The sequence below is a fragment of the Podarcis muralis genome, chromosome 11 (assembly GCF_964188315.1).
Source record: "Podarcis muralis chromosome 11, rPodMur119.hap1.1, whole genome shotgun sequence".
NCBI lineage: Eukaryota > Metazoa > Chordata > Lepidosauria > Squamata > Lacertidae > Podarcis > Podarcis muralis.
In genome coordinates this window covers 23,368,004-23,380,860 of record NC_135665.1, presented here as the reverse complement: position 1 = coordinate 23,380,860, position 12,857 = coordinate 23,368,004, and the positions used below count along the sequence as shown (strand labels likewise).

The 12,857-nt window shown below is 40.2% G+C and overlaps 1 protein-coding gene across 5 annotated transcripts in view; it reads right to left on the bottom strand.

Annotated features, from left to right (window-relative positions):
- Positions 1-225: 225 nt before the first annotated feature.
- TRIM36 (tripartite motif containing 36) overlaps positions 226-12,857 on the bottom strand; it is a 58,795-nt gene continuing 46,163 nt past the window's right edge. For 3 of the 5 annotated variants that reach the window (XM_028748318.2, XM_028748317.2, XM_028748319.2), the window contains 5 exons: positions 10,667-10,791; positions 9,358-9,651; positions 6,831-7,128; positions 5,622-5,714; positions 226-2,406 (listed from right to left, as the gene is read on the bottom strand). In XM_028748318.2, the coding sequence (XP_028604151.2) occupies positions 2,040-2,406; positions 5,622-5,714; positions 6,831-7,128; positions 9,358-9,651; positions 10,667-10,791 (1,177 nt within the window). In that variant the 3' untranslated portion in view covers positions 226-2,039. The remainder of the gene's footprint in view (positions 2,407-5,621; positions 5,715-6,830; positions 7,129-9,357; positions 9,652-10,666; positions 10,792-12,857) is intronic. The other 2 variants (XM_028748320.2, XM_028748321.2) reach the window with 1 other exon arrangement.

The following is a 12,857-nucleotide window of genomic DNA, read 5'->3' as shown; positions in this document are numbered from 1 at the left end:
ATCACAATTAATGCTGCACAATCAGTGCAAAATAATAAGCAAGTTTGGAATGTGTTTTGGAAATTTGTCTTGAGCTAATCAAATCAGTTGCTTTACTTCGTTTTCATACCATTCACATTTTGAAATGCAGCCAATAAGTAATACGATATCAGCTTCTCCACACCTAAAATCCAGTTGTCAACTGTTATTAGGGAGTTGCCATTATCTTAGTAATAACAAAGAGTGTTTAATAAGGGCATTTTTATTTGACATACTTTATTTTTTAAAAAATCTTGAGAAAGTTACATTTCCACTTCACAATATTTTCAAACAAGGCCTTACGGTTTGCATTAAAGCTTCAAATATTATTATTTTCTGAAAATTGTCTACATGATGTACACTTGTATAGAGCTTTGCAGATCACACAGTAGTCCCTAACAGGTTTGTTAGTTATAGCAGCTATATGTGAATGATCCACACAAGGTTTCACTTAGTCTGAATGTAAAGTGCTCTTTCTTTTCAGTAGAAACTGGATGGGTTTTTCCCCCCCTTTTCTAAAAAAAAAGACCAAACGAAACCATGACACAACATTCCTGGGTGGTTTAAAACTTTTCAATTTTAGTTTAAAGGAAGAAGCTCTGCATAGACATCTTTGCCCCTGGTCCCTTCAACTGAAGTGTAAGCACCACATTTATATTGAATAGGTCCCAAACATTCCACTAATTCTCAGTATGGTGCATTGAAACAGTATGGTGCATAAAAGTAGCAGAAATGTCCAAATCCACTTGTTGATTAAATTATGATGGGGGAGGGGTTCTTTTTAAAAAGCAGAATATCACTTCACTGTACAATAAATAAGTTATGGCTTAGTCAGCATCTCATAAATAAACACAAGCTAAAAGTAACGCTTTGGGCTACAGTTTTATGATCCCGAATGATCAGCAGCTGCCAAACCTTGGGAAACCTGTTGCAGTATTTTTAAACAGTATTTAGCAAAACATATTACATAAATTTAATTCCGCCAAAAGAAAACGATGATCAGAAGTGCAGTGCTTCACCAACCTCTGCTTAAGAGGGACATTTGCCACAAGCTAAGCAGACTATATGGAGCTTCGGTCAGTTTTGTATGAATTACTTTCTAGCTAAGACATCTAATTGACAAGGGCACCCTAAGGCAAAAGTGTTCCAAACTTAACGGTCAGTACACTTTATTCTAAACACACTAAAAACCATTTTTTAAAATGAAGTTACAGTATAAACTATGCAAACAAAAAATGTTCACTTTTTCTTTTTCTAAAAAAATCTGTAATATTACCATTTGGGCCTGCATTTTTAAATCTCTCTATATGCAGTTTTCAACAGCAAGGTCTGATGTTTCAAGAGAAATTGCACTTATATTTAAATATACTGAAGTACAGTATATAGGAAATAATCAACAACACTGAAAACACACACAGGAACCTTGCTATTGATCACTGATAGACAGGTTTGTAAAAGTCAATTGCGTGAGTCACAATAAATCCATCTTGGATGCAATCATTGTGATTCACATCTATCTCCCAATTATTATGTGTTCTATTGCAGTGTGGATTCACAATGTACTCTGCTCCCATGCAAATATAGTAACCAGGACACCTAACCACTCGCAATGTAGTGAAATAAACTCCTTTTCAAGCAAGGAGCATACATAATGCATAACCATAAGAAATGCAATGTTACATAGGGCCCATTTCCATTTTAAAATGGAGTGTGAATGCCAGCAAGCATCAGCTAAGTAAAAATTTAAAACCAGATAGCCACCAGACTTCTAGCTTATGAAAGGCAATGAGATTGCTAATCCATTTGATTTCTGAAGGCTCCAAAGGCATGCCAAAAGGCAGGTCAAGGGGTGACTCCAGAAAGCTCTTTCTGGACAAAAGAAATCTGGTAGAGATGGAAAAAATTCTGTGACACTTAAAAAACGAAACGAAAACAGAAAGACTCAAAAGCAGGGTTGCAGCAAAAGCACTTAGGAGATATGATGTAATTAAGACATAATGCTAAAGATGGTTCCTTGGGCATTACATGTCTTCATCTTCGTATTTCAAATATTTTGCTGCAATCGTTTCTTCCAGATGAATTCCTGCACTCCCCATCAATGCAAAAGCTGGATACATTTTACCAGAGCAGTCTACCTGACGCTCATAAAGACATTTCATCCTGTCTGCGTCATAGAATCCAACTTTGCCTTTGTCGTAGTCAAGGCAGATTCCAATGCATGATGGCATGGGAAGAATTCTGTTCATGGAATCTTTGGAAGCAGCTGGAGCAGGAGAAACCTTAGGAATAAAGAATTTCTTCATGCCTAAGGTCACCAGTGTGAAAGGCTGCAAGGACTCAACAAAGATGTCTTCACTCCCACTGTCATGACCACTGTCTTGTTCATATCTGGAAGAAGAACACAACATTGATTGATGTATACTAGACATACTGGAATATCTCCTAAAATCTTCAAAGTTTTCTCACAGTCCAGCACGGTAAATTTCACACAATAAAACACAGACCCTTAAAACATTGTGCATGAAGCCAGATCCTCTGCCATGCAGTCCCAAAGTATGCTAGAGGGCAGGGAGAAGGTGTGCTGAGAATCTACATAACATCAACACTAGGAAGATTTGTGCAGATTTAAATGAGAATTGAGTGCATGATCATGTGAGTTAACCACATTTTTTCACAATGGAAAAATGGTCCTCCTCCGTGATCCTGCCAGTATGGCTTGCAACCACAGCAAGGTCCTTGGAACAGGATCCTGGCTTGTGTCCTTGGAGCTACGTTACATCCATCTCAAATGGTACCACATTCTTAAATTGATCTGTACTGCCAAAGGCCAAGACTCAAGGAAAGCAGCAATTAGAATGCATATAGGGCATCCTGCCTCACCACTTCCTGTTTGATGTGCCTTCCACAGGATGGAAGAAGTCAAAATGTGTTTGAAGAATGAAAATCTAGGCAAGTCAACTGTGAAGCAAGCTCAGGAAATCTGGACAAGAGTCACTTGTCTCTCAGCTTCAAAAGCTGTTGTAAGACTAAAATGCTGCTTTGATTTCCCCTGAGGAAGGCCAAGTACAAATGTAAACAGTTGAGAAAATAGTATACAAGGTCAAAGTCTGAGGCATTGCGTAAAGTACTTTGGTACCTCTGAGATCAAGAGGACTATGCTACTATGCTACAGGGTAACTTCTATCAGCAACGTTCAACAAAACAAACGAATCAAAGAGGATTCTAACTTTCTGAAACAGTTAAAGTAATTCCTCTTCTGAAAACAGTATTTCAGTGGCAGTGTTAACCAGCACAATTCTCATGTTTGAGGAAGTGAAGCCAAGCACGTCTGGCAACATGAATACATGGTACAGTTCATGGTACAAGTTGTAGTTTTTTTCTGTTTTATAGAGAGCATGTACCTGGTCACCATCGTCCCCTGAACTATTTCCTCTGTGCCAAGAAACTTTCTTGGATTAAAATTTGCAGTGTCATTTACCATTTTGTTCTATGCCAAATGTTATAAATATTAGACACCTGTCCTTTGTAATTCTGCTGGACTTACCATATGCAGGCCTCCAGTGATAAGTTCTCCTCTGCAAAAAATCACTATGAACTAGGTCAGCCCTAACATGGCTTCCAGATAATTGAGCACAAATGAGAGTAATTATCTGGATTCAAGAACCTTACAGCTAGAGGCTACTGCTCTCCGTGAACTGCGGTGGAGCAAATAACAAAGGAATCCCCAGCAGGTCAAGCAGGATTCTATTCCTGGCAAGCAGGAAAGCCTAATGCTAGAATCTATACTCTTAGAAGTGAGCCACTGGATATTGGCTACCAGAAAACATCTACCGTATTTTTTTGCTCTATAAGACTCACTTTTTTCCCTCCTAAAAAGTAAGGGGAAATGTGTGGAGCAAATGCAGGCTGCACAGCTATCACAGAAGCCAGAACAGCAAGAAGGATAGCTGCTTTCACTGCGCAGTGATCCCTCTTGCTGTTCTGGCTTCTGAGATTCAAATTTTTTCCCCCTTGTTTTCTTCCTCCAAAAAATAGGTGCGTCTTGTGGTCTGGTGCGTCTTATAGAGCGAAAAATACGGTACTTTAACAGCCAAGAGCAGAAAGACCAGGTCTAAATTGGAGATTATAAGCGTCTGTGTGTCGTAACTTCTTCACATTTTCTCTCTCAAAATTTTCATTGATCCTCCCCTATCCAATAACTCCCAAAAGCTTTTCCCAAGGGTTATGGGCAGTGCTTTTTTTCTAAAAATAAAGAAAGAAATGTTTAGGGGTATTCTCATTTTCCTACCCATACTGAAATACTGCAGTCAATGAGGCCAAACTGAGATTCACAAAATGTTTAGGGGTATGCGTACCCCTGCGTACCTCCCCCCCCCCCATAAAAAAGCACTGGTTATGGGACACGCTAGAATGGTATGGACTAGAGCAGGCTTCCTCCAACTCGGCCCTCCAGATGTTTTGAGGCTACAATTCCCATCATCCCTGACCACTGGTCCTGCTAGCTAGGGATCATGGGAGTTGTAGGCCAAAAACATCTGGAGGGCCGAGTTTGAGGAAGCCTGGACTAGAGGGCTGCAATTGGCAAGGGGGATTAGAACAAAGAAGGAGCCTTGGTTGGCTCCAGCAAAAGCACTTCTATGCCAAGTCACCATTGGATACAACTCTTTGTTTCTTAAGGCAGATGATGATGATGATGGATTTATTCTGTGCAGGTTATTACCCACATACTGGTTACAGAGTTTCCATCTATATATCTATATCCCTGCGGGCAAATTTTCCCAAGCTTACACTTGCTGATGTAACACCTCCCACACTCATGAAATCTCTTTGGCCTCCAGTTCTTTTCCCAAAAAGGCTTCACTTCCATTTTTAAGTGTGCAACAGGAGAAAACACTGCAGTTGAGTGTAGCAGTAATGGTAGTAATTACTAGCAGCAGCATTTGAGAGCTAGGAAGTATTACTACTCCATTTCACCTTCCAATTCTCTCTTGCAAAACCCCATGCACCCATGTTCACCTTACAAAATCATATATAGAGAGAGTTGGAACCTTTTTCTAACATACACCTCCACCCTCAGTTGAGTCAGGATTTTGGGGAGGAAATCATTTTGAGACTCTCAAAAGGAAGAAGAAAGCACTCTGCAAATAATAATAATAATTCCCTTTTTCAGGTTCAGGGCAGGAGGTTGAAAGAAAATGGTCTGAGGGATGGAAAGATGGCAGTATAATAGAGATCAGCAAACACTTCAAATTCCTGCTTTGGATAGTTCATTGTAAGTTTGTGTTTACTGTGATGTGTTCTAGTGAATGATAAATAAAAATTGAAGAACCAAGGCTATGAAGGAAGATATTTAAAGTCAGCAAAAAATGCAGGTATACAGAGATTGCACCTAAGGCATGAATCAACCTTGGGAAGCAAGCAACAGATGGGAAGCCAAAACAGCCCCCATCTACACATGCTGAAGAGACAAGTCTTTGCATCTGTGCTTTACATGGGATGTAAAGTAGCTGGGCAGGTGTATATATCTACTAGCAACAATCTGGACTGTACTTCTGAGAAATGTGCAATTTCAAACTGTATTAATTTTTAAAAAAATTGTCCACCTTTTTTCCATTCTTCCCCCCTCCTCCTCTTTCTGGCCCTTTTCTTCATGTTGTAAGATTTTTCTCTCCCCGACAGTGCCACGCAACCGTAATCTTAAAAAAAAAAAAAATTAAAACGGCACTTGTCAGTACTATTGAAGAGGGAAAACAAGGGTTATGAACAAAGCAACTGACTCAGGACAAATATGGGCAGCCAGCGTTAGCAAAATACCCATCACAGCAGCCGCATTGGAATCATCATCCAGTGAAGAAGGATTAGTTTCCCCAGATGCTGAACATGAAAAAGAAGCTAACAGAAGTTGAAAAGGCAGCTTAGATCCTGTCCTCCTCATTTCCACCCCTCCTGCTAGAAGCAGGAGGTCAAAGGAGACTGACCTGAAGGGTCTGAGCTGAGTTAGAAGAGTAGCCGTGAATGCATTGCTGTCTGCATGCATGCACATATTATTTCTGCTCAATTTAAGCAATGTATACAATACCGTAAAAAGGAGGCTTCTTGCCTGCTGGTGTGAGCTGCTGCAGTGCTGAGCAATGATCTGTAACAGTTTGCTTCCAAATCACACTCTGTCGCACTTCTGAGCTGAATGCTTTTTTACTGTTGCTGCTGCTGCACTGAGTAGAAATTTGGCTTGTACAAGCACGCAAGTCAAAACGAAATCAGCAATCTGTCCTTTTATGCCCATGTGCTTCTTGGAAACGCAGATATAGATATTTGATACACAAGTGCGAGCACCAACTCTGATACACAAGTACTAGCATCAAATCTGTGTTCCTCTTCCCTACACAAGTTGTAGGAAACTGTACATTACAGTGACCAATATTCACAAGGGGGGAAAGGCAGGAACAAATGTCATGTTGACATGTGCATGAGTAAGCAATCGAGAGCATGTCGCTTTTTTAGAGACCCACTCCAATTGAAATCACTTGAAACAAAATCTCTAAAAAGAAACGATCACTCTCTAATAGTGAAATCTTGGAAATGGAACCAGAAAGAGGGCTGCCGAGAAGCAAGCGGGGTGTATCAGCATGCTTGGGGGAATCCCAAGTTTTATTTAAAACTTGAGAATTTAAAACTAGGAGAAAGAGGCAGACCGCCTTCCCCATGTGAAGGCAGCTGAGGCAGCAATCCAGCTGTTACTTCAACCAATATGGCTTTTATCTTATATAACCTTTGCATTAGCCTCTACGAAAGAGACGAAAAGTATTACTTACCTTGGGCTTGTTAGATCACGAGAATTTTGGAACCATTCTTGGATCTTAGCATCAGATGCAACTCCTACTTTCACCAAATATGAATAGGGCTCCACGCGGAGAGCCCAGAAATGCTTCCCTTTCACAATACCGGTGTCTCCAACAACATAGTCTAATGTAGTGTAGCAACCAGCTTGGATACGTTCAGCTCCCAGAAGCAAAGGAAATCCAGCCCTGCTTTCCACAGCATTTCTCCTCGCATTCAGCACGAGGTGTTCGCTATTGTAGCCACACTTGTCATCGAAAAGGAAACTAAAAACTGAAAAATATGCATCCTAGATCAGCATCTAATGATTGAGATATTCCTAGTTTTTTTAAAAAAATATCACTTTTTTACTCTGTCGGCAGACTGGACTAGGAATCTCAGACATAATTACCAGAACACATTAGTGGCACCATGACTCCTACTAAAGTGCAAGGAATTCACTTCACCTCCCAAGGTTTTGTTTAGTTTTAATAAGCATGATGCAAAGGATGCCCTTCTCTTTTAAGACCCCATAATTATGCTCATTTCTTTTTGTGGGCCAAATGGTACTGGCTTCTCCATATTGTAATTTTGAAATTGCCAACAACTGGGGCACTACATTGTCCCTTCTTCCCTTAAATATCTGATATTTTAAGAAACTGTGATTGCCACGAAGTTCTAATAATTTAAATAGTTTTGCTTGCTATGGTTTACAATCTCCTCCTTGGTTCTTTAGCAAGAAGGGAAAGGCAGTATGAGCTCTCAGGTGCTGAAAACCATCAGCACTAACCTAATTATATATTCACAATTCATGTAGCCTTCTACTAATAAATAATCTCTGTTTACAATGCTCTTCCTCTCATTCAGAGAACCATTCCCTTGATTCCATAACCCAGTCCTCCCATTATGGATCAATTTTTGGCAGAGTGAACTTTTCAGTCATCTGTTTCTTCATCCCTTGTGCATTCTATGCTCTTTAAATTAAATATAATTAGTTTCGTTTCGTTTCTCCCTAAAAAATTATTCGGCTGGCATCAAAGGATGTTTTCTTTCTTCCAGATTCAAATGATTCAATCTGATGGTCATATTTCTTTACACCTGGCACTACACATCTCCTTCCAGGAAGCACCTATAGAGGAGCATCTGTAGGCACCATTCAAATTCAAGTTTATGAAGACCAATTGAGACTAATTTTCAACACTCAAGGTTTAGATTTTGTTCTACTATATACAGTGAATGAATGCACAATTGGTACACACACTGACCAAATAGAATGTATTATTTTAGACATAAACACATTATCTGAATATGTTTCCAATGTTTTCCATTGTGTAGTGACAGCTGCATTTGTTACTGGTTACTCCCAACCCAAAACTGAATCCAAACAAGATTGGCTAGCAGACCACAAGACTTATGTGGGATGGGTAACCAGCATGGTAAGGCGGTGCTGCGAAGCCACCCTCCCCACAGCAGTATTGCTGTCACTTACCTGAAGGGACAGTGGCCATGTCAGGGCACACTGGTGATAGTGCTGGAATGGTTCTGCCAGTGCCAATCTCACCACCCACCTGCCCCCAGCCCCTAACACCCAGAAGCCTTGAGTGCTTCAGGACTAGCTGTTGTACCTGGAAGCTCAGATGTTACTAGCAGCCAAGGGCATCACTTCCACTGCAGCTACACATAGTAAGAAAACTGCAGCCTATTCTTTCTGATGAGGCCCTGGTGTTCATCAGTCATTACCCTGAGGCATGGTGACTGGGCTGACCTTGGAAACTATTCAGAAGTCTTGGTGTAGGGGAATGAAACTGTCCACCTTTTAACAAAGCTGAGTCATCAGGGGCACATTGTACTAATGCTTTTGTGATCAAAAGAGACCTCGCTTTTATTAATAGAGCTTAAATGGCTACCGTAACTTCTCCTTTGTATTTCATTTGTTCCACTATGAATACTTGTCTTTTGGTCCTTCCTCTGTCTCCTTCAATAGCCATTGCACCTGGTCATATTTACGTAGCTTTATTAAACAATTAAGTATCTGCATTTGCTTGTTTTCATGTCCCTTGCCCCTCTGGTATTGTTTATCAGGTTGTATCTCTGCAAAGAGATACCGTATTTTTAGTGTTTGTAAATGTTAAAGTGGTTTATAAAACAGAAGCTAAGACTGCCTCCTCCTAAGATCAACCAAGTGTGTCATTCCAACAATACAAATCACTGCGTCAAGTTTAAATAGGATATGGAAACACTTCTTGTAGTTGCCCCCATTTATGGAGTTCACCTTAAAAGCTTGCCAAAGAGCAAACCTGTGCGCATTTCAGAAATATTGCTAGAGCTACATGTTTGGGCTAAATATTGGGGCTCATGGTTAAAGCAGGCAGAGTGGGGAACTTAAAATATTAATTTAATGGAATTTTATTATAACTTGGTGATGGATATACTTCTGTGTGAGTGTTCATATATGTATGCACAGCAAGACCTCAACCTTCCACAGCCACCAGTTTGGGAGTTGCAAAAATACATGAATTGTACCTGGAGCTGGAGGTGTGTGCAAGATCACTTCCCTGCTCCAAGGACTACAGATAGATCCTTTATATCCTCTGACTCTGAAGGCATAGCTGCTGTTAGTGTCAAGATCAGAGATGATCTCACTCTTGCCAAAGACTTCAGTCTCTTGCCAGGCTGGGTTAGCATCTTCTCTGTTCAGTTTACGGTATTCAAGGATGTAAGTATCAGCTGAACCTGCTTTCTGTGGATGATCCCAACAGATCAAAGCTTTGTTATACATTTTGCTTTGTTCCTCATTGATTTCTGGCATATCAACACCTGAATTAAACATACAAGAATAATTTTTTTAGATTTGCAAACAAGCTGTTAACTTCACTAAATTAAAACAAAGACTTCTCCAAGTTGATAGTTGTTGGGCTGGGAGGGAATTCTACAGAATTCGTGCTGGATCTTATTCACCCTTGGTTGTCACTCACTCAACAGCAGTGCTGCTCATACCGTCTACCAATCCCCTGGTAACAATACATTAAACACCAGGGAAATCATTGGCTGCTCCTGCTAACACCTTTCCTGGACTCATTCCCAATCTAAATATGCTCTGAGATCAACTAGGTTACAAGAAAAAGCAACTCCGGCATGTGCATGACAGCACACACAGCTGTGTCAAATGCTGACTTGACTTTGCCACACTATGATTACAGTGGTGCCCCGCAAGACGAATGCCTCGCAAGACGGAAAACCCGCTAGACGAAAGGGTTTTCCTTTTTGGAGGTGCTTCGCAAAACGAATTTCCTATGGGCTTGCTTCACAAGACGAAAATGTCTTGCGAGTTCCTGCAGGGTTTCCCCCCCCCCTTTTCCCCAAGCCGCTAAGCCGCTTAACAGCTGATCCGCTAAGCCGCTTAACAGCTGATCCGCTAAGCCGCTAAACAGCTGATCCGCTAAGCCGCTTAACAGCTGATCCGCTAAGCCGCTTATCAGCTGATCCGCTAAGCCGCTTATCAGCTGATCCGCTAAGCCCGCTAAGCCGCTAATGGGCTTGCTTCGCAAGACGAAAAAACCGCAAGACGAAGAGACTCGCGGAACGGATTCTTTTCGTCTTGCGAGGCACCACTGTACTTCTTCAATACAAAGGATCTGTTCTGTCTCTCCCAAAATGCCCAATAGTAGCAGGGCCTATTAGGGTATTTTCTAGTACTAAGAAATTCCCATAGTTGTTACAGGTATACAACTGACTTTTCAAGAACTTTGAAAACTCAGCTGAGAGCAAATTGTGTTTGGAAAGTCTATGTGGGGGGGGGGGGGGGTTAAGCAGAGCTTCCTTTCCAACTTACCACTCGAAAGGAAAGACATGTCCCCAAGAGCCTCCTGTGGCTTTGCTATGTCAAGAACAAAATCTTCAAAAGAAGCTTGAGCTGCAGGTCTGAAGCTCTTCAAAGATTCAGTTGCTTTTTGAATTCTGTATGTGGAAAAGTTTTACTAGCTAGATATAAATATATATATGCATTCTTTCTTAACAAGTTAGCCAGTGGTCCTCAAACTTTTCTCTCTGGGCCACACTTTCAGAATGAAAATTTGCTTGCGCCACACCAATTTTTTTACTGATAAGAAATGCATTGGAAAAGGAAAAGAAACAACTTCTAGCAGTGTCTGAGTTGTAACATAGAATACAACTACTTTGTAATATGTGCTTGTAAGACATTCAGAAAGCATAAAACAATGCAGCTACATAAGAACATGAATCATTCACAAAATATAATATTGATTGTCCTTGAATCTGCCCAGCACACTTGCTATCTTCTACTGCCACATCAGTGTGGCTGGCGCACCACACTCTTTGAATACGACTGCTTTAGCCTCTTATAAGTGAGAGAAAGAAAAGATCTTGCAAATGAACAATACCTTCCAGAGACCCATGCTAAAATATACGATCCTTTAGTTTTTGCTAATATCTGAGAATGAATAAAACAAGTCACCTGCCAAAGTATACTTTTTCTTTGACTTTCCTATGTAACAGTGGAATTGAAATCCTCAATACAGTGGTACCTCAGGTTACATAGCTTCAGGTTACAGACTCCGCTAACCCAGAAATAGTACCTCGGGTTAAGAACTTTGCATCAGGATGAGAACAGAAATCGTGCTCCAGCAGCGCAGCAGCAGTGGGAGGCCCCATTAGCTAAAGTGGTGCTTCAGGTTAAGAACAGTTTCAGGTTAAGAACGGACCTCCGGAATGAATTAAGTACTTAACGCGAGGTACCACTGTAGTTTATTATATATTGATTATTCAATTAATCAGAAACTTTATGATGCATAGTTGACATAAGCTAGTTTGAAAGAAAGTAGGGACACAATCTACTAGGATGTTCTCCTCTGCAAAGAAATTATAAGTGTATTGGAGCTACTTGATTTTTTTTTTATAAATATTTTTTATTGCTTTGTTTTCCAGGGTCAAGGTACAACATTGATACATCGTCAATAACACAACAAAAGCTTTTTTTTTCTTTTTACAAAGTAAAAAAACAAGAAAGAAAAAGATTCACTTTTTCAGATCCTTTTTCAACATCAACTGGACTTCCCCACATCCTCCATCCCTGCTTTCTTTACAATAAAAATCAACAGCAAATTAAAACCTTGTTTCATGTGTATTTGTATTTTCTTCTAATTATTTACTCTAAAAGTTAAACTTTTCTCAAACATAACTTAGTTTCAATCATTTCCGAATCTCAATACTGAAGCATGTTTTTCTCAAAACTTAGCAAATTCTCAACATTCATATAACTTAAAATGTTTTTGTAAATAGTCCTTAAATTTTTTCCAGTCCTCTTCCACTGCTTCTTCTCCCTGGTCTCGGATTCTGCCGGTCATTTCAGCCAATTCCATGTAGTCCATCAGTTGCGTATGCCATTCTTCCAGTGTGGGTAACTCCTGTGCCTTCCAGTATTTGGCTATAAGGATTCTTGCTGCTGTAGTTGCATATAAAAAGAAAGTTCTATCTTTCTTTAGCACTCTCTGGCCCACAATGCCCAGGAGGAAGGCTTCTGGTTTCTTATGAAAGGTATACTTAAATACCTTTTTCAACTCGTTGTAAATCATTTCCCAAAAGGCCTTCACCCTCGGGCATGTCCACCAGAGGTGAAAGAATGTTCCTTCAGCCTCCTTACATTTCCAACATTTATTATCAGACAAGTGATATATCTTTGCAAGTTTGACTGGGGTCATGTACCACCTGTACATCATTTTCATAATATTTTCTTTTAAGGCACTACATGCCGGAGCTACTTGAGACCCATGATCTCGAAACATATCACTTAGATCCAAAATACAAAAAGTGGGCAGAAAATAATTTTACTTCCACATGAGGGAAGTTGCCCCACAAGCAGATCTCTATACTCAAATTATGGTGAAGAACAAGGCATGTTTTGAAGTACAGTGGTACCTCGGGTTAAGTACTTAATTCGTTCTGGAGGTCCGTTCTTAACCTGAAACTGTTCTTAACCTGAAGCACCACTTTAGCTAATGGGGCCT